This window comes from Atractosteus spatula, chromosome 7, assembly GCF_055471065.1.
Source record: "Atractosteus spatula isolate fAtrSpa1 chromosome 7, fAtrSpa1.hap1, whole genome shotgun sequence".
Classification (NCBI taxonomy): domain Eukaryota; kingdom Metazoa; phylum Chordata; class Actinopteri; order Semionotiformes; family Lepisosteidae; genus Atractosteus; species Atractosteus spatula.
Window position 1 is genome coordinate 42324747 of NC_142712.1, and position 24641 is coordinate 42349387.

General features: G+C 47.2%; 1 protein-coding gene across 4 annotated transcripts in view; it reads right to left on the minus strand.

Moving 5' to 3' along the window:
- Positions 1–23696, minus strand: part of ahcyl1 (adenosylhomocysteinase like 1) — a 44598-nt gene extending 20902 nt beyond the window's left edge. Inside the window, exons 1-5 of one of the 4 annotated variants that reach the window (XM_088921878.1) lie at positions 23195–23696; positions 6110–6221; positions 4909–5052; positions 2058–2158; positions 307–409 (exon numbers count right to left, since the gene is read on the minus strand). In XM_088921878.1, coding sequence (XP_088778004.1) covers positions 307–409; positions 2058–2158; positions 4909–5052; positions 6110–6221; positions 23195–23368 — 634 coding nt within the window. In that variant the 5' untranslated portion in view covers positions 23369–23696. Of the gene's footprint in view, positions 1–306; positions 410–2057; positions 2159–4908; positions 5053–6109; positions 6222–12336; positions 12755–23194 lie in introns of those variants that run through there. The other 3 variants (XM_088921879.1, XM_088921881.1, XM_088921882.1) reach the window with 3 other exon arrangements.
- Between the last annotated feature and the right edge of the window lie 945 nt (positions 23697–24641).

Below are 24641 nucleotides of genomic sequence, written 5' to 3' on the forward strand. Positions count from 1 at the left end.
CCGATGCTTCCTGGCAAAAGTCACACAAAGCTGCGACTTAACGTGACAAGAGGTAAGTAAACAAAAAGCAGGACAAGATTCTCTTATTTCCTCTGGGTCTTCTTCAAAAATCATATTTATGAGATAAATAAAACCAAAGAGTGTTGCAATGATGCATCAATGATTTCCAAAGTTGATACAGATCTCAGAATATGCAAACATCTTTACTCAAACGGTAGTGTAGATGATAAAATACATAGTCAAAAATCCAATAGTGATTTCGTTTAAATGGAGTTTCTCACTCTGCACCGAATCTCCCACTCTTACCAGCCTCTGAAAGTGCTGCTGCCACCTCATTCTGCGTGGAGTAGATATTACAGGCGGTCCAGCGACACTGAGCTCCCAGGGCCACCAGCGTTTCTATCAGGACCTGCAGGAACACAGGTTTTAAAGTTTCTACCTGGAACTTCCACTAATATAACTACCTGCTTGACAGGATGACAACTGCTGGTCACTGCCATCCATCTGAATCAGAGCCCTACCTTCAGAGCCACCTGGACCAGACTGGATGTAGTCAGCACCGTCTATGATCGTCACCTGTACGTACTAACAATGAACTTGGTTGTCCATTATACAAGCACTATAAATGCATTTCTGATGCTTATGACATTTCAATCCTATGAATATCCAAACAGCCTTTATCAGTATCATCAGCTGTGGTGCTCTTGGTGGAAAACCAGCGAAAGATTTAGGACTCCTACCTAAAGCCTGGGACACAAGAGAAATGCACATACAAGTGGGATTCTCATGTGACTAGGCATATGAAAAACTAATCTGTGTTTTGATATAAGGAGAGAACAAGTAAGGAACTGTGGTGCACACTGCTTTCAATGACCTTGTGAGCTTTGTGTCAAGAGAGACTAATGTGTTTGATCAAGGTGTGTCTTATTTTCCTGCTTTATTCGAGCAGGTAGAAAGAGCACAGACACATCTTCTCTGTGCTTGTGCGCCTCCCTACACCATGAGAGCTGAACAGCAGTGTCCGATCAGCAAGCAAAGAGCCCAGAGTCCTGGGCAGGGTGGGATGCAGGATGTTATTAAGAAACAGTAACTGTTTGCATAAGAACACTCTCCAAGTTACCCCATGGTTTAATAAGCAAGCCCCTGAGGAGCGCGAACAGCTATGTAATAAGTAAGCCCTGTAGTTAATTACTTCTCAGTTTAAGCAGCTTTGAAAGCCAGACCTCATGCTGTGTGGGCAGTGTGGGCAGTGCCTGAGTTCTTCTATGAAGCCACAGAAGCAGTTTGTCTTTTAATTAAGAGTGAGCATGAGGGGTTTTTAACTTCCACACTGGTTACTCTGTGAGAGGGAGCCCTTCCCGTCGTCAGCCAAACAAACATAAACCACAATCGCATAAACAGAGGAGAAAAAAATATTTTACTGCCACAACCATTGGTTCTCAATTAAATTCCAATTCTCCTGTCATGGTGTAAAATAAAATTAGAATACAGGGCTAAAGCCCCCTTTGATACTTCAACTCTATTTGCTCCATCATTCAGCTTAAAACCATTGACCCATGAACACCACCAATCCCAGCAACTTCAGCTACAGAGGGAAAGCAGCTTCTGAAAACTTTCTCGTTTACACATCAACAGCCAGCAATTCATTAGCTTTTTCGCTAAACCTTTCTATCATCTACACCAGGTGATAGAATAAGACACATACAGTATATGTTCGTATTCTGAGGTTTACAGTAAAAACTCTCTGCAGCGGTTGTGAACACAGAAGTCACGTGTGAAAAGGCACACAAGACATGCAAGTGGAGAGTACTGTCGAACAGTATGGAGGCTGCACAATCTGGACACGGGAAACGGTTCTGAACCGTGAAGAACCAGATCCTGACCTCCAGGTACTGGTTCGGTGGGCAGGACAAAGCTGGCTATTCATGCAGTAGCAGCTGTGCTGGGTGGGATCAGTCAGTCACAGACATCAGGAAAGCACTGACACTCGCCATTTTGACATCTAAATTAAAGTGCCTCTGCCCCTCAGCTGGCAGAGATTCTGGTGTATTTCTTACCGCAGTCTGGGCGGTGATGTGAGTGCAGCCCACAATCTTGGCCCCAGCCAGTGGTTTCTCGCCCTGGGCTCTCTTCCTCAGGGAGACAAGGGCCGACATGTCTGCAGGAAAGAAAAGTGAGTCAGTGTCCACACTTCTCCATACCTCACTCACACACACACTTCTTCGCTTCCCTGATCTCTCCAACACTACCTCCCTCCTATTAGACTACTGCTACACAGCAGTTTGATTCAGTCCAGGAAGGAGAAGATGCCGAGCTCTTGCATGAATAATGAACGAATGTCCAAAAAATGCACAATCATCCAACTGATGGAGCGTGACTAAAAAGCCCACTGGCATGGTTTATGGGTCTGTTTAATGCAATAATTGTTAAAAACTGGTATGCGTTGCCACTTAAATGAAGAAATAAGTACATTATTAACTACATTAAGTAGATAAGAACTCTGGATTAAGCAGTAAAGCCACCAATTCAAGCCCCAGTCAGATCCAGATTATGCAAATTGCCCAACTGGCTGAATACTGCTGGTGTGTCTCCTGTAACATGTTGTGGAGCTTGCGATATGTACTAGAATGAACGTCGTTCTCCCAGTTTGACCATCTTCCTCAATAAAGAAATGTTTTGTGTTCATGTTCAGTGCTCTTGCTGGATGATGACTCTAATCCGGGTTTCTCACAGCAGCGGAAACAGATTTGTCTGGCTGCTCTGATTGCTGATTAGAAGTCGCTGGCGCTACACAACATACCCTGGACCACAGGGTGCTGGCCTGTCCTCATATTATTTCCAGTGATTCCCTGACTGCGGGGATGCAGGGCGGCAGTGGGGGTGCAGCTGCTGATGCAGGCAAGGCCTTGCTGCAGAGGGGCTCCCCCGTAGGTGCTGCACTCCTGAGGTAGAAACATGGACCCCCACAGGGGGCTGGAAGAGGAGGCCGCCCGCCAGTCCCCCTTCTCACCTGCGCAGCTCAGCGGCTGTAGCCTTACAGCAGAATCAGAAAACAACTGGGCGGTCTGATCTTAAAGTGAGTGGGCGCAAAATAAACAGGGACAGAACAGAACTCCCCCAAGGACTCGATTTCGGGCAGCCTGGCCTGGCTGGAGCTATCCAGGAGTCATCTGCAGTCGTCTGCATGCACTGGGGCACAGGGCCGTCAGCGGTGTCGAGTCACGGCCTGCCAACTCCGCGGTAATCCTCCTCACCGCTCTTGGCCACTTGCTCGGAGAGAAAGGTCAGTGCACAGAACAATCTGTCCGGCACAAGAACGCCCAGGAACATGGATGTACAGGACCTGCTGAGTGAAACCGAACGCGCCACCCCCGTTCTGGACACAGGAACAAGAGCACCTGGCAGAGGGATCCGTGGGCAGCATTTTGAAGTGCGAGAGTGTGTGCGCGCTGGTGAATAATCAACCTGGTGAGCACAGCAATAAGGTCTGTGGGAGAGAACCTCACATCCCTGTGTAACATGAGCCTCTCTGATATCTGGGCTGAGTACACAGCCTGGGACGAGTGTCAGGTTTCGATATGAATTCTAACTATTCTACAATAAATGGAGAGTGTGAGGTAACTGTAACCTTATCACTCGCAAGGCACTGAGACTGATTTTTTGAAAATACAAGGGATCAAATTTCAGCTTTCTAAGGCACGTGCTAATCTCCCCAAAACATCCCTGCATGTTCTACCAGCCTCAACCAATTCAAGGTCATGGGGGGGCCAGAGCCTATCTCGGAAAGCAATGGGTGAATGACGCAAAACATTCTTTTGTAAAAATAAAAATAGTACTATTGGTCATAATAGCACCAATTAGTTACTCAGAAGATAAATTTCTCCCAAGTGACCTATGCATACAAGGCAGGGTGGTGTGTTGTGTGAATTACCGAGCTCGAGGAGTTTCGGTAACAGATGAAACTTGGTGGCTGAGGACCTGTGAGTGAGTCCTACACCTCAACCACTAAAGCATCTCACCTCCTGGTCCCAGCTCGTAGGGCAGGGGTGGGCAAACTTTTTTGATCCAAGGGCCACATAAAATTTTGAAACTGCACAGTGGGCCACTTCAGGCTGCTGTTACAGATAGCCTACTGTGTGCCCTATATAAATTTAGAATCCAACCTTGGCTTATTAGTTCAACAAGGTTAACGATAACCTGAGGGAAAAAAAATCTTTTAAATATAAAAAAATCAAAATTGAATGAAACTTGACGTTCATCTCACAAGCCAAGTCTCCACCGACTACCTCGACCCGACAGGTAACTGCTCTGCGTGATAAACTTATTTTCTCAAATTTGTTCTTGCTCTCTGGACAAAGAATATCTACGGTTTCTATCATACACTCCTTCAAAAGCTCCCCTTCAGAGAGTGGCTTGCTTTGTTTAGCAATTCCATATGCATGCAGGTAGCTTGCCTTTGTACTGGCCTCTTGGATAGCAGAAGGGTGGAAAAACACATTTTACTGAGCCTGTGAACTAGCGGCTAGTTTGGAAGCTCTATTGGACTGCTTCTCGCGTGACAGATTGCTAGCATAGTTAGCATGTTAGGTAGAAAAATGCCAACTGAGATTGTATTCTTCGAACACTGCGACACTTTCCTTACAAATTAAACATATAGCTTTTGTTCCAACCTCTGTGAAAAAGTATTTTGCAGTCCATTCTTTGTTGAACACTCTGTATTCACTGTCAACTTGTTGCTTCTTCAATCCACTCATTTTGGCGCTGGTTCCCTCACAGTACGATGGACCTGCTCTAACTGGTGAACCGTGAGTGAAGAGGATGCTGCAGTCTGTGGTCCTGTTGAGTGTTTCATTGCTGTCCCAGCAGGCACCACTCTATCAAAAGGCAGCAGCCGGAGACCCCACTCACCTTGCTCTGCGATCTCGATCTCCCGGCGGCCAAACTCGGACTGCTTGATGTTCTTCACACAGAAGTCACTGCTGCCTTTGGAGTTGGTCTGCACTTTGTCTCTGGGGGAGGTCTCGTCATCGGAGCTGTCTGTGTAGGAAGCGGCTGGGGGCAGAGGTCAGAGAGCACGATGGGATCAGTCCCCTGATGGCAGCACCAACTTCACCGCTAAACACCCCCCTTTCACCCCATCCCCCTGTCCCCCAGTCACGGAGTGTGTGAGCAACACAACCTGCAGCTATGATGCAGTGTCAAACAATCACAGCAGGAATACCAACCTTAACAATTAAGTATTCAGGTTATTATAGGTTTTAAATGTTTAAATACTTATGGAATACTTATGGAATCATGCATTGTCTTGCGTAGTAATTATGTTTACTTCTTTCTTTTTGTTTTTGGTTTTGAATGTGTAGAGATGTGCCATAATGATAGGCTTTAAAGGAACATAAGTTAATACTGCTTAATGACAAGACGGGCCAGGGAATGCTAGAAAGAAATAAGCCATGTCAGTGAATCCTTTCTACTAAGTGGAAACCATAGCTCCTTGAAAAGTAAAGCAAAAACCTCTAGAATAATCTAACATCCAAAAGAAACTGAAACTTCAAACTGTCAGTGTAGATCCTTCAACTACTGTAGCAACCTAAACGAGTTACAGAACACTTTTCAAATTCATGGAGTCGTTTTCTTCTGTGCGAAATGAAAACGAGGTGTACGTGGGGTGAACAATGGATTACAGGTGGGATGGGCTCTGTCTAGGGCCATGTCTAGCACTACCCACAAGGCAGTATTTTTGAGGTGTTTAATTTGTGTGCAATGTAACAACAGAAACAAATTAAATTTAAAAAACCTACAACTACAGTATATGAATTCTTTTCAATTTGTAAAACATGGCAAGCAAAAAAGGACTGAAAGATCTCTTAAAACTCTCAGTCGAGCACAGGAAGCAAACTGGAGCTGAGGGTGAAAGTGGCAGTGAGAGGAGGTGCTCCTGCAGCCCTCAGAGAGGAGGCAGATCAGTTCACATGTGACGCCAAGCCTGTGGGAACTCCGCGGGACAGACGTAACCTTCCTGGAAAGCTCCCAGACTGATTCCAGCCAGGGTGGCCGATGTGTGTGTGCCAGTGTGTGCTGTGCTGCGTCTGGACGGGGTGGTTCGGAGCACCTGAGCTGTAGCTGTCGGTGGACGACTGCGAGATGGATCGGGACAGGGATCGCCGGCCGGCCTTGGTGGGAAACCGGCTGAACTCCTGCTTCTCTTCGGCAAACTGGATTTGCTGGGAAAGAGACGAAACAAACACACACAGACGAGAAGAGGAGAGAAAACAGAAGAAGATTTATTGAGGGGTTATGTTTTTTTCCATGTAAAAACAGCTGTGCAGTTCAGCCAAGGTCAAGCAAATGTACGCTCTTAAAGCGTAACAGAAAAGCTAGTCTCCCATGAGATGGACACTCTTAACCAAAAAAGCCCTCTCCTTACATGTTGGTTCAAAAACTTATTAGATGACAATTTGCTTACCTATTCAAAAAACTGCCTTATAAACAAGATTTTATTTTTGTTGGTAAAACTCAGACTTGACAGAAAGAGAGATGAAGTGACAGCAGCTCAGTTCGTTTTGTTTCTAGGTCTGATCCTTAACACCCTCTCAGTCGAACTGCCTTTCGACTCTTGAGCATTCTGCTTCGCAGGGAACCGAACACATCTCATCGCAGCCCACTGATCTCCGCAGAAAGAACAATTTAAATGTACAAATGAATATAGCTGTAAAGGATGTTTTATGCAAAAAAAAAAAGATTCAAATTCCTCCGCCTTCAACCAGTACATTTACAACAAAGGATTGTTATAGTGCCTCTTGGGATGGATCATCACACATCTTTAAACGTGCTTTCCTGTGAAAGACCAACAAATCACTGGGGGACAGGGGAAAGGGGTCCATTTATCCGAAGCTAGTTAGCTAGAGCTTAGGGTCATATTTAAGGGCTTGTATTTTAGGCATAGGAATGAGTGGTACAGGCAAGACTGTACTGGAGCTACAGCAGCTCACTGGGCAGAACTGAGAGAGCAAAAGGGCACTACAATTCATACAGCGCTGATGCTGTTTCAGAAAACTCTCTTTTGCATTAAGTCTAAGACACCCCACATTGCTGAGTCTGTTTGATATTAATCTGTATAAGGACAAGAAGAAATTGAAAAAAATGTCCCCCAGTGTGTTGCAAAAAAAAAGCTTTTGAATTTAGCTAAATGTTCAGAATACTCCAGTCTTTGGCATACTGTACCTTAGCTGTAGACCACAGATCACTGTTTCCCTAATTTTCTCTGTGTAGCTGACAGCTCTGATTTCACCACAACCCAGGGATCATGACATAATGGCGAGATCTGAAAACTCATCTACCCAACCCCTATTTATTATCCTATTTCAGTTCTGGGTTGTGCGAAGCAAACAAAGAGAAAACCCCCTCTTCCTCACCCTTTCGAGGGAAGACTCCCTCCTGTCCGCTGACGCAGCCCGAGCTGCGCGGTGCAGGAAAACCAAGCAGGGGAGGGGGGCCGGGGATTATAGTGTATCCGGAGTTATCGGTATTACTGGGCCTTGCCCACACACAGCCGATTATCAGTGCGCGCTAAAAATATCAAAATATTTCCCGGCCGACACAAGCCGATTACTGTTCAAAGGGCTTATGCAACTTTAACCTTTAGAGGGAAAAGGCAGCACAACAAACAAAGTTCTGCGTCATGGGGGGGAGCTAAAAATACCTCCGGGGCCCCCGGGGAACCTCGGCAAGCCAGGAGCACAGCCGGAGGATTAACCGGGAGGCCCTTAAAGGCTTCGGCCCGCAGATCAGGCTGCCCGCTGACCACAGCGAGAGAGAGGGAGAGAGAGCTGGGGACCTCTCCACCCCCCAGCCCTGTGGCCACCCTGCCTGCCCACTGCAGTGCGACCAACACCAAGACCAAGGACAGCCCTGCTGCCTGCCACACCGGTCTGCGCAGGAAGGGCACCGCATGCTGTGATATGGAGCAAGTGCACTCACTCCCTCTGTGTCCCTCTGCCCTCAGACTCAGACACCGGACCCCGCTGGTGTTTCGGAATAGGGAAGGCCCATTTGTGCGTGGACGATGGACAGGCACATGAAGGAGAATTAAAAGTCTTCTTCAGCAGTTCTGTTGCTCTCGTTTGCGGAACATTCCTAATTTCATGTGTTCATTTCTCAAGACAAATAAGGGAAGATTATATAAATTACATTACTAATGCAAGCCTAATATACTTTCTGCTGTGCCGATATACACACACTTAATAAATAAAAATATCCTGTTGTCTCGACAGCCAAAGAACCATTTAAGCCGCCTGTGAGGGAGGAAACTGGCCACCAAAAGTCACAACAATATCTGCAGTGTAAATGGAAAGGTTCTGTGCAGCAGGTGAAATTATAATCTGAGGATCTAAACAGGATTGCAGGTCATTAGACAATAAAGCACTTAGCTGTAGGACAAAGAACATCACTCCCAATTAACTGTGCAGTCTTGAAGCACTAATTTACAGCTCACAAGCAGGGTTTTGCCTATTTTTTAATATATTTTTGCATAAAAGTGCTATTGATTTAATTAACAATATAGCAAATAATAATCACACATTAACAAATAAACATAATCAACCCTCCCAAAACTAGGGAAATGTTTTACCTTTATCTACTGTATTGATTTCTTGTTATTCACACACTAAAAAACATCTCTGCCACAAAAAATAGGAGAGAGACTGCACCTAGTCCGCTGGAATCTGCAAGCATTAACTGTTCCATCTGTCCGAAGGTATATCTCAGATTCCTGCACAGGAGACAGTCTGGAATTCTGCCACTTAATTTCCTCAAGGAGAGCAAGCTCTGCATGAAAGTTGGGGGTGTAGAGGTCAGAGAGGACGGAGAAGAGACTGTAGGTAACTGTATTTACTGCCAAATGCAAGTCAGCAAAAAATCTATAGATAAAACACAAGGCAGCAGTAGTCTTGGGGAACAAAAACAGAGGGTGTGCGCACGAGGAGTGCGTGCATGTGCGTGTGTGAAGCGTGTGCACGAGGAGTGCGTGCATGTGCATGTGCGTGTGTGCACAAGAAGTGCGTGCATGTGCGTGTGTGAAGTGTGTGCACGAGGAATGCGTGCATGTGCGTGTGTGAAGTGTGTGCACGAGGAGATGAGTGCGTGTATGAAGTGCATGGTTCATGATTTCTGACATGTGTGCATGAGTGTGTCATCCAATATGAAGTGGACACAGAATTTGGGAAAAGCTCCAACAAAATAATTTTTTATAACCCAAATAGCATCTTGTTTTAACATTTAGCAGCGCTGTAAATATTAGCTATAAATATTGATCATTTTAATGGTCATTCTAATGGAGTTTCATTTGAAAGACAATTGAAATAGTAAATAAAATTAGTGTGAGTGTCAGTAGGACATGGGAAATCCTAAAAAAGGTAGGGAGCTTTCCTCGCACCAATTAACTACTACCCAATAGGTAAGATGAGCAGACTGGCCTCCTCTTGTTCGTAACCATTTTTTTGTTCTAGGCGAACAACCACTGGCTTGTCCAAGAACTTGCTAGGTGCCCTCAGTGCTATTCACAGCTTCCTTGAGCGTTTCACTACAGTGCAGCTGTATCCAATTGTGAATCCACAATTCCAAACAGAGACCTGGAGCAGCAGTGGCACCAATAACACAAGTGGAACACAACACCAAAAGAACACAAAAACAAGCACCAACAAAAATATAGGCAAAAATTCTCCCGGATCCGACAAAATGGAAGGGCTGTGGGGAGATCATGTCGGGTCTGTTTGTAAATGGGTGCTTGTTCCTTCTCAATATGTAAGAAAAAATCAGGAAAAGCTAACGAAGTCCACTGGAGCCCTTCTGGAACAAAATAAAGGAAGCCTGATAAAAGTTAAATCTACCACTAGGTTAAAGCATGACGATGAATGAGTGATGATTTGAAAGCGTGTAGTGTATTGTTAAGCTCTTTATTGTTAAGCATATTAAATGAGATGGAGCTCTTGGGCACAGGTATTTGTGGCGACATACATTTTTTATCTTTCTCAATCAAAAGATGTAGAAAGGTGTTTTCCGTGTCCAGGTCGTAGTTAATTCCCCCAGGAGGATGCTACGCCTCACACTCTCGGAACACTTCAAAAGTAGTTGTTTAATAAATATTCTTCTGCTCAGCTGGTCTTTGCCGGGGTTGTGCCTTTCACTTGACCGGACACATACAGTATGGGATTGACCCAGCTTGTGACCTCACTGCTTGATATAAACTAAACCTGTTAAAGAGCCCTCAACACCCGGATTGTGTGCAGCATTAAGCACACACCAGCGCACCGATTGTGTTGGTTCAAGAAATTAGCAGCCAGGACTGGATGAAGCACTTATTAACAGGGCCAAGGTTTCAGAGACAAACAGGAGGAAGTATTTTCCATTTATCAAAGACTGTGGCCATCAAGAGAGTTAAAAAAAAAGAGGGGTCGATTTTACCTAGGAGCGAACATAAAAAGTTGAGATCACAGATAAAGCCAAATTTTGGGAAAGCGTGGACAACATGAATTCATTTGCATGAACTCCATCCTTCTGAATTCGTTTGCAGTCTAGGGTTGACGCCAGCCCGTTCTGCCTGGAAAGTGAGTGCGCTTGGCACCTCAGCTCAGCAGCTCAATGGGTACAGTGAGGCACTGAAGGAAACACGTAGGCTGGCAAGGATACACTTCGATCCAAAACAGCAGGCCGTCAGTACAGTGTGTTCCTGTTCCCTCTCCTCTCTCTCTCTCTCTGGCCTCTGCACTCCCCTGTCAGGCATGCGAATGAAGTTCGCCATCAGCGCCTGCTGAGTGCGGAGAAATGCAGGCAAAGCAAATGAGGCAGCAGGGACACAGAGCCATCTTAATCAGCCTCAGCCACTCGTCAGGCCACCACAACCTGAAGATATGGTGCAACAAGGCTTTTCCAGAAAATGTACAGTATCAGTACAGTAAGTCTGGAAGCAGAAAAACAAGCAACAGGATGCTTTACGCTGATGTGCTGCACTGCAAATATAAATGGAAGAGGGCTCCGTGCTTAATCTGGGAAGGTCAGAGATTTACAGTGCTCGATCTTAAAAAAGGGTACTGATTGACCTCTGGCATGCACCAAGGTCATTCAGGTGGCATAGCCTGTACGTGTGCTCTGAGACTGTGCCCAACAGAGAGCGAAACCACGAACGAACCTGACTCTTTGTATCTCATCACAGTTTTCATCGGTAAGGCAACCTTCATCCGTGTGATGAGTACACAAAACCACCGTCCTTGTCTTCTTCTTCTTTTTGGTCCAGAAGTAGTCACTGCTTGTTCCTGAAACAGCTTCCATCCACTCAGAGGTCACCCTTGGTGGGGTTCGGCAGCGCCCCCGGCCCACGGTGGGGTTCGGCAGCGCCCCCGGCCCTCGGTGGGGTTCGGCAGCGCCCCCGGCCCTCGGTGGGGTTCGGCAGCGCCCCCGGCCCTCGGTGGGGTTCGGCAGCGCCCCGGGCCCTCGGTGGGGTTCGGCAGCAGAAGTTAAAGTGCGATGGCTGGTTCCTGGGGGATGAAGCTCTAAAAGAAGGCGCTTGTTCTCCATGTGTATGTGCTCTTCTCCTGGAGGAGAGCGAAAGACCCCCCTTCCAGATTCTACGTCTGTAGCAAAGGTGTTGCTTATACTCCCTGGAATGGTGCCAAGCTCTGCTTCCAGATTTCAACACTTCTTATTTGTTAGAAAGTTGCCAGGGACAGCATATATTTAATAATAGATACAGAACAAACAGAAAAATCATCAACTAAAAAGCTCACTTTCGTGAAGCGAGTAATTTAATGTGGGCATGTATTAACAGCTACTGGCCTCTTTAGCGATAAAGCACAGACGCTTTAATCTGGCAGCGCTGGCCCTGAACACTCCACCACACAGGCAGGAGAGACAGGAGACAGAAGGGTCACCTCCTGCCGGAGCAGAGGAGCCCCCTTCCAGAGCGGACAGCGAGCACACACGTCTTGACAACCCAGCCCGTGAACAGAAACCCTAACTCAATACAAAAACAGAAACCAAAACAAAAAGTTTTCATATTTGTTTAGTTTAAAACACAGGTTTTTCCTAAAATCTACCTAGACGGCTTCTTTGTTTTACTATTATTCCATACCTCCAAGAAGATGTTATTACCTGCAAAGAGATCTCTTAAGCCACACTATTATACAAACCACAAATAAAAAAGCAGCTTTACTTTTTCCAGCAAGACAATTTCTTCTTCTGAATAAAACAGTAATACTCTAAGAATCTGCAATTAGAACTGGCTAAACAGTCAAAAGCTGTGTATACACATACATGCAGTATATCACCGGAGAGACCCAAACTCACCCTGTCATGCCTGTGTGCCATCTTTCAAAGTAATGGATCGCTCAGCCCACTGCAGCCAAGCCAGCCTCAAGCACGGCTTTTACATCCAGCACATTCTCTCAAGGAGTTTCCTGGTCCCGGGGAAACAGGACTGCTCGGGAGCCTGCAAAACACCCCCTCACCCCTCCCTCTGCCCCTCCCCACTGCTGCCTGGGCTTCCCGCACAAACCGCTTTTCATTTATTCAGGAAATTCACCCCCCCACTGAACCCTGGCCCTCGCCTTACTCTGAGCTGGGGGGACAAACTCGCTCAGGCGCCGCTGCTGTCTGCAAGCCTGAGGCCAGCCTGCAGATCCAGAAGGCCTGCACGGCAGTGCCCCCACCTCCATGAGCAGAAAGGCCTTCTCGACCACTAGGGCTTCCAGCACAGCCTGCAACCGCGTCCCTTCGGAAAATACTGCACCCCATGCTGCTCCGGGGGTGTGCCGCAGGTAGGGGCGTGGCAGAGTTGCCCGCATGCCTCTCCCTGCCACCCGTCAACAAACACGAGCGGCAGCACAACCCACTGCACAGTGCGTACAAAACAGACCGAGGCCCTGCGACCCTCCGGGCTTCTGGAAAAACCCGGCCATTTCCTGTGTTTCAATAACACACCACGGGATTCATCCTGTGAGGGGAGGGGGAAGATGTCCTAATCGAAAGGGTAGCAATTAACCTTGGCCCATTTAGACACACCGATCCAACAGCGAAGCCCCAGGGCCACCGTGATGCTGCAGGTGCTACATGTTAAGCACAGCTCAGGCCTCACTCACAACTGTCCAATCCTTCTGCTTTGAAGAGGATAGCCCACGTTTGGAGAAAGAACATATCTTTCTCCAAACGTTGCAGAGACGTCCAAATGGAAAGCTCAACTACGGAGAGGCCGGTAACGCTGCGCAATTGTATCACTCTGTAGCCAACAGGAGGGTTACACTTGAAAATCAGCTTTGAAGGTTGAAGAATTCAACAAAAAAAGACACTGCTTTTAAAATGATCTGTATCTTCATCTGTCATCTGAACCCTAAGAGGAAAGTCATGTTAAGAATAACTAGATCTCATTTTATGGAACAGCTGAGCAGAATCTTTACTCTGGAGTCCGAGGGACCTTCTCCCTTTTGTGATCCTAATAGAGATAAACCTGCATGGAATCTTTGCAGCCTTTCTTTTTCTACCATGTATACATTACCATTTATACCACTGTCCTTTACTGTACTTCTTTCTCGGCTCTGCCATCATTTCATTCTGCTTTACTGGATTTGTGTCTGCTTTTCTGGTGGTGTAGCATGTTGAGACATTTGCTGTGTTCGCACCTTTCCCACAGAAATGAGTACAGTTTACCATAACATGGAGCACTGCTGTTCTGGATGGGCTGCCTTGGCACAGATTACATTTGCATCTGAAGGGCTCAGTATGGAAACAACTCGTGCTATAACAGTTCTCACGCTTTTGGGAGACCTTGGACTCTGTACTGACCAGGCATCTCTGGAAGCAAAGCAAAACTTCCCGTCTTCAGCCCAACACTGCAGTTTTGCATAGTTTCCCCTCTCGCTCAGAGGTAGCTGCCCTGCCTTGAACAAGGGGTTGTAGTGTCTGGAACAACAGTGCCTTGCCATGTTGTTTGAAGCAGGTTTCCTGGTTACCTCCGAGAAACACCTGAGATCAGTGAGTTGTGAGTGTACAATGGCGTTAGAGAGGCACACTGTATACCAGTCAAACTTCGTAAGTGTGAAATGCCTGGTTCTCATGATCACAGTCATGTGACAGGGTGAGCTCCAGTGTCCACTTTGGACAGACCCTGTCCAAAAAACTGTTCAGACCCAGTTCAGCTTTGACCACTCTCATGAGCTGAGGCAAAACCCCAGCGTGCTGTGTGGCCGCGAGACCATGCACCAACTGGGCTCTGGTTCCGTTCTAAATATTTTTTAATTAAGTAACTTACTGACTGCAATTTCTCCATAGAAGGGAGATTAAACCTGCCTGCCTAAACAGCATCTAGACTGTGACATGACATGACATGACATGACTTGGTGCAAGATTTGAATAATGACACATAAACTGTGGTAATTGAAAAAACAGTGGGCTGCGTGTTCCTTTCTACAGCCAAGGTAATAGTGTAATGATTTCTTACACTGTAAGCTTTCTTCCAACTGTTCTTCCTTATTTTTATCACAAGAGGCAAACAAATTATAGGGTGTTTTTTTCCCCATGGTGGTCCAGACAGCAGCTCTCTGAGACCAGCATTGATTCAAGAATAGTTTTGGACCACAGCCCAGACTTTAGCACAAAAAACCTTACGTTTACTGTCATAAGAGAACAAAGCAGGGAAAAAAAACATATTTTTCTCAACCAGTATCAGATTCCACTCCTGTCCTAGAACAGAGCAGATGTTAATGTCGCGCGTTTTAAAAGCTAGGCCCCACTGTCGCTGCCCCCCTGCCCCCACCAGGATCACGTCAACCGTATGCATCTGTGATCACCTTCAGGCAGGTGGAAACCACTCCCTGGAGAGCAGGCCAGAGCAAAGCGCAGGCTGATGATAACATCCTGGCAATAAGCGTCACACATCTTCAGACCAGGCAATTCTCCTTGAGGAGAGGAGCTGAGCAAAGACCAAATAAGAGCGGTAAGGTGTTGGCATGGTGGGCGGCACCCTCGCCTCACAGCTCTCCACCTCTGGGTGAGATTCTGGCCTTGGGTGTCAGTCTCTGTGGAGTCAGCATGTTTTCCATGGGTTTGCAAGGCTTGCCTCTGGGTGCTCCAGTTCCATCAAGTCACCTTCAGACATACTGGAAGGTCCAAGAGCTGGGCACACATTGCTGCTTCAGCCTGTCCACAGCCACTCTGCTACTACATGGCTGGTGGAGGATTCAAGTGAATCTGAAGAAATCAGGATTAGAAACTATTTTGCTGTCCCTAATAATGTAAAATACTGCAGAAAATGTTCAGCTGTATTTTACATTAACCATTTACATAAACTAGCAGCTTCATAAAAATCACAGTAATGCTCTCTTGCATAATCAGACTTGTATTGAGAATGTCAGGCACACCACTGCATATACATGTATAGCGTTCAAACAATAAATCAGAAGCAGGAGAAAATCAAAAGGCCTGAAAAGTCAACGTGCTTGTAATTGATGGATTTGTGTACTGATGCTAATTAATGACATTTTTTTTGTGTTTCTTCATCAGACATGAAAACCTGTAGAATAAACAGTCAACAACGTCTGCAAATCGCTGCACTTTTCTATAGAGGCGAAACAGAAAAGCAAAACATAATCATATTGTAACAGGCACAACTTAACACTAACTGCCTCCCTGTAACATGAACCACTGCAGTGTGTTTGACACAATACTATGCTTTAGGCAACATTATGTAAGACTGTAGAGTGCACCATTGGGGATAGAACACACTTCTATGCTAGGAACCTCCTAGCACTCAGAATCCACACAGGGATTGCCCATTCCTCCCACAACACATCCACGCCTAGCAATCAGCGTTAAACAAGTCAACATGAAACAGGTAATATTTGTTAAAATCTACAAAAATTCACAAGGATTACATAAAGACTGGCAATGCTGAAAAGCAAACGTCTGTACATCTTTACACAATTCCACTTTTTTCCATTCAGCTGTAGAGAAAGCTTTTGCATTACCGAAGATGAACGTTACCGCTCCTGGCGCCTCTAGGCAGAAATTCATCAGTACATGAGTACAGCTGCAGAGGAGAGGAGGTCTTTCTGTCCAGCTAGCTCATCTGCTTGCTAACTCCTCCTCATGTGGACTTTACCCTAATCGTCTGTGCTGCCTTCCTGTAAGGACAGCCAGGAGAAGAGCAGAATCCCAAAGCACCAATCAGAATCATAAAAGCACAGTGCACCTCTCCTGCAGGCTTCAGTGAGGGACCTGTGTAGCAGAACACTGTGAGGAAGGATAAATCCTTCGGCTTCCCACCCCGAAAATAAACCCAGCGTGAACAGACTCGTCCATAATTCACAACAGATTAGCACTGCGCGCTCCCTCCTCAGACCCGGACAGAAAGTGTCAGGGAGATCAGCCCAACAGCAGAAGAGAGAAGAGTTATGAACGAGAGGCCTACGGGACTGCGTTCCCACTGACCTGATGCCTTTGAGAGACCACTCCCCCAGAGAGCCAGAGACCACCAAACCTCACAAAGACAATGGCACACAGAGGGAAAGGGACTTTGAAAAGGCCCGTCCACTTGCTGTCAGCCGTGCTCCATGCAGTTCAGTGTTTGTTTGCAACAAAAAAAAATATGAAAAAGGGGACAACAATCATCAAAAGTTAGATCACTTTATTAAAAATAATAGGGCCAAAAACTGAAATCCCGAGCTGTTATTACATAAGACTACGATGATGTCACTACTACATGCGTGGGAAAGCTTGTGCACACCACGCCTACATCCCTGACAAGGTCACCTCTCTTACGTGTGTAAACTGCATCTTTATTTCAGACACGATAATGGATTAATTTTCCTAATTTCAGTGGTGGTGTGATTACTTAATGCGGAATAATATTTTACCATAAGCGGCTTGCATAACTCACTCATCTGTCACCTGCTCTTTATAGAGCTTAAGAGGAATGATTTTCCTCTTCTCCAGCCCACAGACTCTCAAAAACACTTCCACACACTCGGCACTGCACGTTGGGAAAGAGTTTCTTTTTCTGGGGGAACATTACCTAGACAATTTCCAGGGAGCGTTGAAGAAACTGCTGGATGAGACTTACAGAACATAAAGTTTTTCTACTAACATCCTACGGATCTATCTTTTGTACCCTTTTATAATTCTTAAGAAAATAATAACTTTTTCATCACTGAGGAATAGTCTCATGATTCACCAATATACAGTATAAAATGCAGCTAGTTCAGCTAGTTGGTATAAAACTTTTTAGTGGTATTCAAAAGCTTTAACAAGTATTGGTAATCAATAATAAATGTGGCATGTACCAGGTGATGTCAATTCAAGCACCTGGAAGCCATGAGAGATGTAACTAAAAACATCCTGAAGAAAAGACCCACACACAGACACACAGGTCATGGTGAACCCCGAGCAGCCTGCTTCTGCTCAAACTGGTGACACTCCTATCCGTCACCCTGGGCACAGGCGCATTGAGCTTCTTCCCTACAGTCAGGCCTGTGCCATGAGGAGGGTCCGCCAGTTCAGAAATAGGGGGACATCCCCTGCTTTCCAAACCCCATCAGAGTGGGAGACCCCATTCCCCAGCTCAGGCCAGAGAGCGAGAGAGAGACCCCCTTCCCCAGCTCAGGTCAGAGAGCGAGAGAGAGACCCCATTCCCCAGCTCAGGCCAGAGAGCGAGAGAGAGACCCCCTTCCCCAGCTCAGGTCAGAGAGCGAGAGAGAGACCCCCTTCCCCAGCTCAGGCCAGAGAGCGAGACAGACCCCTTTCCCCAGCTCAGGCCAGAGAGCGAGACAGACCCCCTTCTCCAGCTCAGGCCAGAGAGCGAGAGAGAGACCCCCTTCTCCAGCTCAGGCCAGAGAGCGAGAGAGAGACCCCCTTCTCTAGCTCAGGCCAGAGAGCGAGACAGACCCCCTTCTCCAGCTCAGGCCAGAGAGCGAGAGAGAGACCCCCTTCTCCAGCTCAGGCCAGAGAGCGAGAGAGAGACCCCCTTCTCCAGCTCAGGCCAGAGAGCGAGAGAGAGACCCCCTTCTCCAGCTCAGGCCAGAGAGCGAGAGAGAGACCCCCTTCCCCAGCTCAGGCCAGAGAGCGAGACAGAGACCCCTTTCCCAGCTCAGGCCAGAGAGCGAGACAGAGACCCCTTTCCCAGCTCAGGCCAGAGAGTGAGAGAGAGACCCCCTTTCCCAGCTCAGGCCAGAGAGCGAGAGAGAGACCCCCTTCCCCAGCTCAGGCCAGAGAGCGAGACAGACCCCCTTCCCCAGCACAGGTCAGAGAGCGAGACAGACCCCCTTCCCCAGCACAGGCCAAAGAGCGAGACAGAGACCCCCTTCCCCAGCTAAGGCCAGAGAGCGAGACAGACCCCCTTCCCATTCAGGAGGCAGGAGGAAATGTGCTGCATGTCAACATGTCCATTTCCTAATGAGACGAGAACCGTTCACAGAAAACACATCCACTTTGATCAGTGAAATCCATATTTTAAAATAAAAAACTCTCTACATGATATGAATGTCCAAATTTAGTAACACTGGTAAATGGGGTAATTAATCTGTCCCTGGTAAAGCACCAGAGGCATGAATATTCAATTATGTGCTACTCTGCAGCTGCTGACATCCAACACTCTTCACTGTCTCTTTCAAGCTTGCTGTAACAAGACACTTGTCCGTCTCTCAAAAACCATCAAAAAGGCTCAGATTTTTGCTTTCTTTCTTAACTGCAAAATGCAGCTTTGCCTGGCTGGTGCCAGAGCTACTTTGAGCAAAACGAGTATGGATTCAGAGCAGAAGCAGGTTAAAAACAGACGAAACACAAAACCGGCGCTCTTCCCCGCTCTGTAGGGGTTGGACCTAGGGAATATTGCTGAATTTTTGTGTCTTTCTTCCGCTATCGAGAGCACAGTTTGGAAAGTAACCTTACCGCCGACAGATTAGGAGGGACTTCAGAGAGAAGGGCTTAGAACAGATGTGCTCTGGCATCCAAAAGTGCAGGAAGGCTGTGCCCCGTCTCTGCCCCCCCGGACACAAGCCTGTGCGCCAGGCCTGGGACTGCCTGCACCGAGGAGCTCCAGCTGCCAAGACCCGAGTCAGTTAAGGGAAAACACATCCAGTCTTTCTCACATTCCATATTGAATGTGTTAATTCCTAATGGCAGTAGTGATCGGCCTCTTTTGAAAAAAGAGCTTAAGAAACGTAGATGCAAAATTAATTTAGCTTAGAATATTCTAAACGGAGGTGCGGATCAACAAACTAGAGGTGTGTGGCATGAAACTCATCACTGTGTTTTGGGAAGTCGCACCTGAAGGTCTCTGAGGAGCCCACAGCTGTGAACTCCTGACTTTACAACGTCCCTGGGAACTACAGCTGTAGGTGGAGTCCTGTGTCATTCCCTGCATCCTTGAGATTGAGCGAGTGGCCTTCTCCCCTAATGACACACACACAGACACACAGAAACCAGCACACATGCAGATACACACAGACACACAGAGAGCAGCACACATAAGATCAGACCAGATCATTTTATTAGCCAAATACAATTTCTTGCATTAGGAATTTGTCTTTTTGCTTGCTCTCCATGAGACACACAGGCACACAGACAGGGAGAAGCTTGGGGTCAGAGCGCAGGGTCAGCCATTTATACGGCACTCCTGGAGCAGTTGGGGTTAAGGGCCTTGCTCAGAGGCCCAAGGGAGTAGGATTCCTCTGCCAGCCGTGAGATTGGAACCGGCAACTTTCCAGCCACATTCGCAGATCCTTATCCACAGTGCCACTGCTCTGTAGAAACACACACACAGGCACACAGAGAGCTGCACACATGCAGACACACAGAGAGCTGCACACACACACACACACACACACACACACACACACAGAGAGCTGCACACATGCAGACACACACACAGCTGCATACATACAGAATCACACACAGACACACAGAGAGCTGCACACATGCAGACACACACACAGAGCTGCACACATGCAGACACACACACACAGAGCTGCGCACACGCACACACACACAGAAAGAGCTGCGCAGACACACACAGAGAGCTGCACACATGCAGACACACACACACAGAGCTGCATACATACAGAATCACACACAGACACACAGAGAGCTGCACACATACAGAATCACACACACACACAGAGCTGCATACATACAGAATCTCACACACACACACACACACACACACACACACAGAGCTGCATACATACAGAATCACACACAGACACACAGAGAGCTGCACACATGCTGAATCACACACAGACATACAGAGCAGCACACACGTGGTCACCCACAGACCAGTACCAGAGCCTGTGCCATTGTGATCAGAGCAGTAAAAGGAACACAACTCTTCTCAGCACGCCTTTGACAAGTAAAGGCTGTAGGAGGGTCTCCTGGACCAAACGACTTGGCAAGCCTGATCGTGGGGACCTCTCACCTGCCCTCGCCACCCACCCCACGGACAGCGGAGTTAGGAGAATTGCAACACACTGGCTCCGCTTTGAGACAGAGAGCTGGGGTGAGCGAGCCAGGGGAGAGACGGCACAATGCCGCTCTTTGTGCGGGAGCACCCAGCGCAGAGGTGGATGGTTTCCCAGCGGATGAGACGGGGGAACAAGGCTGGGGCTAGACAATGGAACCACACAAGGCTGTGTCCGCAAGGCTCTCGCTGCTTGGATAAGCCCAGGCACCACTCCGGGTGAGGCTGCAGTCACACACCTGAGCTCACACACCTCCCTCTAGCCGGAATGAGCAAGTCGCTTACTCACGTTAAGGATGGAGTCTGTCCTGGCACCACAAGACACAACCCTGGACTGGATGCAGATCCACCACTGGGCATGCACACACACACCGCACATACACACACACCTTAGAGACCCTAATTAAGCTGGATAGCATGCTTTTGTAAAGTGGGAGGAAACAAGAGCAGGCCATTTAAATCTAAAGAAAACACTCTGTGGTGAAAACCCATGCAAGCCACTTATGCAACATGCATAAGTGCAACATGCAAACTCCACACAGAAGGGTCTCCACTCTGTAAGCCAGCTCAGGGGTCTGTGGATCTGCAGGGGCTAACCACCACGTCACCATGCCATTCCTCGCCAGGCACTCCCGGTTATTTAAACAAAGCGATGGAGGAGTCTCATTAACTCTGTCCTCTTGGACTTTCTGTCTCAGCTACCAGTGAAACTGCACACCAGCTCCTGCGTTAAACACTGTACAAACATGAGGCCTACAGGCAGGTCAATGAAGAGCGAAGCCACAGCTAGCAATCTCCCCACTCCTCAAGGAAGACGTGCCGAAACATTTAAAAGTCACATCCAGTCACAGCTAGAATGCACCATGATTCCGACACTCTCAGCTCGCTGGAGGAGCAGTCAAACTCCCTGCGGGCCGTTTAAATCCAAAGGAAACACTGCGAGTGTTCAACACATACCCTTGACCTTTGGAACGACCTAAGGCGCACGCACACATGAACACACAAGCTACGGCTCAGACCTCACCCTCTTCACCCAACAAACTCAGCACTCAGGGCAGCGTGACGGCAGCACACTTCCGCAAGGCTCTGCGGCGCAAAGGCCAGCACACGGCCACAGGAGAGCTCGTTTCAACGCCCCGTGACAGGGCAGAAAATCGCAGCCTGCCTTCATGACAGCCAGACCGCCCCGGTCCCTGTTGAGACACGCAACACACCGCCACAAGACTCTTTTATTAAGTTGACCAAATCCAACGATCAAAAACAGTAATTAAAGATCTTTATTCACAAAAAGTAAGCTACTCAATTTGTGGTTTCGCCTGCCATGACGTTACATCATTGTTCTTCCAAACAATGATACAAGGAACCAGTGACTGAAGCAGGCCTGGCCCCGTTGCAGACAGGGCACACACAGAAACCACCGGGGCTCCTGCAGATTGTGGCACTGTGGCTCACAGGCCACACACAGCGCTGGGGAGAGAACTGACGCCCTTCCAACCATCCACAGCACTGGGCAATTCCCATCCAGAGATCCACAGACCAGTCCGGACGACAACACTGCCTCACGTATTTCACACACCGCAGGTGCTCGGAGGGAGATCCGTATCAGTGCCATTGCAAAGAATCAATTCTGAAATAGATGCAGATGCGTGTGAACAGCCTGGGGCTATAATAACCACCCTCTCCTGTCTGTGTAATTGTTCTTGGAGGAAACAGGTTCACACTGAAAACGTGGGCATGAAGTGTGCATCTGTGGCAAGCCCTAATTTCTGATTACAAGCACTTTAACCGAATTTAATTACACACCCGAGAGCGTTACAGAGGCATGTCATAGTGCCACCTTCAAAGAAAGCTGCCTACAAGCAGAATAGAAGACCAAAAACTATACACTACACTGTGTATAATTACATCTTACTGAGTGTTTTTCGCAGGGTTTTTTTTGGGGGGGGGGGGTATTAAGAACGTGTGAACCTCTTAAATTGTGAAATGTCAGCTCGTAATGCCACACAATTAGGTATGATCCCTACTGAGATTCTTAAAAGAACTAATTCAGCAAACAAAATCCTTTCTCAGCACAGCCCGGCCAACACGTTTCAAAACAGAAATGTCAATGTCTCTAGCGGTTATACGCCATATATAGGAAGAGGCCCGAGAATTATTTCCTGTCAAATTCATCTGTCACCTACAGGCAACCAATTTAAGTACGTAAACAAAGAACATGTTTCCTGTTCACCGGGCACTAAGTAGGCAAGGCTAAAGAAACGACTAATCGCGAAATCCACCGCTGGGTGAACTACAGCAATCGATAGAAATGACACTGCGGGCTGACTTCGCTATCTAAACTAATCAATGCGCTCTACCTGTTATCATGATACTACACGACGCATGTACTCTGGCTCACACAAAAGTGCTCATCCTTATTACTGGCAGAATTGTGCCTTCTACTGTGGCAGTTGTAACACTTAAAAAATAAAACATGTCGAGTTAGGTCCTCGTCTTTGATGTCATTAACAAGAGCAACAGAGATCCAGCCGAGTCGCACAGAAGGACGGACAGACCGCACGCGTTTGTCCGGGACTGCGGGCTCACAACTCCGGCGTCACCGGCTGCAACTACAGCTGCAGCTACATGCGTGAACCCCGTTTTTAATCCAGCCCCGCTCCCGGGGGAAACACGGAGCACAGACGTGTCGAGGACGAGTCTCACCTTTTTGACAGGTTTGTGCGAGGTGACGGCGCTGAAGGCGGAGGACAGGTCGCCCATGTCGCTGGTCTTGCCCACGGTCATCGCCGAGTATTTCTCCGCCACATTCTCGCTCTCTTTCACTTCTTTGCTGGCCTGCTTCATCTCCAACTTCCCGTCGCCCGCGGAGTCCGACATTGTACGCTAGTTGGATCTTACTACTGTACTACAGTGAAGAGTAGCGCCAGGTCTCTCTCTGCTGAGGCTCAGATTACTGCCTTCGGAACTGACACCTCTTCTCTGCGGACAGGAGAGGCGGTCCGGCTCTACTACCGCAAAAGCGCATACGTTCGTGTAATTGTGGAAGGATGTAAATGCACTTGTGTGATTTTTGGTCTTTTTTTAATTATTACTGCTGTCGTCACTGCAGCCTTGACTTTGCCTTTCCCCCGACGCGCAGCTACGCAACACCAACCGGCTGCGGGCGGCGCGCGAGGAGGGCTGGAAGAGAGACTCGAGTCGAGTCGCGTCGCGCGGGCGGGGAGTATGGGAGGCGCTGGGGCTGTTCACACCGGTTCACAGAAGCTGGTGCCGGCTAGGAAACTGCGACCGTTGCTTCGCCATTGCGGCTCACACGGCGCCTTAGCAAGACTTCGTGACACTCCAGCGCCAGAGCTGTAATGGCGTCAGTTGCAGAACCATGCAATGCTCCTTGAACTTAAAAATTAAAGCAAAGACGACTGCGGTATGCGAGACATTTTATTTTTTAAAAAACAATGTAAAATCGCAAAGTACACCTTCTTACAATAATACTTAAAAGCGTACCTTTGCGTTTATATATGTATAGGAAGGGTACAACACTCCATCAAACCCATGCAATTCCTTATCAATTTAAAAGCGGCAAGCTAAAGATAGCCTGTTTCACAAAAGCAGTACTTCATTGAGCCAGAATTAAACTTTAATAAAGGTGCACACTATTCGTAACGACCAACTAGGACCATTAAGAACATTATGGGTTTGCAAATGGACAGCAAAATCTGTCTGCATTTTTCAGGATACAAATCTGTACATAAAAGTCAATCGAACCTGCAACGGCTTAATCCTAAACAGCGTCTACAAAATTAAACGAATGAGACGCGGCGATTGCTTAGTTTATTTTGTATCATATTTGTATATGGAAAAAAAAACGCTTTTCCTGTGAAACTGTTTGAAGTGTATGGTTTTGAACATATGATCATAAGTTTTTTTCAGCCTTCAGAAATAGTTTATTTTATTGGTGTCTGCCTGCTCCTTGTATCTTCTACATTCCAATCCTTTGTTTTTATTTGTGATAATTTTGTCTCCTTTTTTACTATAAAGCTACTTTTAAAGGCGCTGTATAAAGATTATTTTTTCCCTCAGTTCCAAAAATGTTTTTTTTTCCAAACGTGTTTTAACACTAAGCTTGGTATATCTGCATTTGACCGTATTT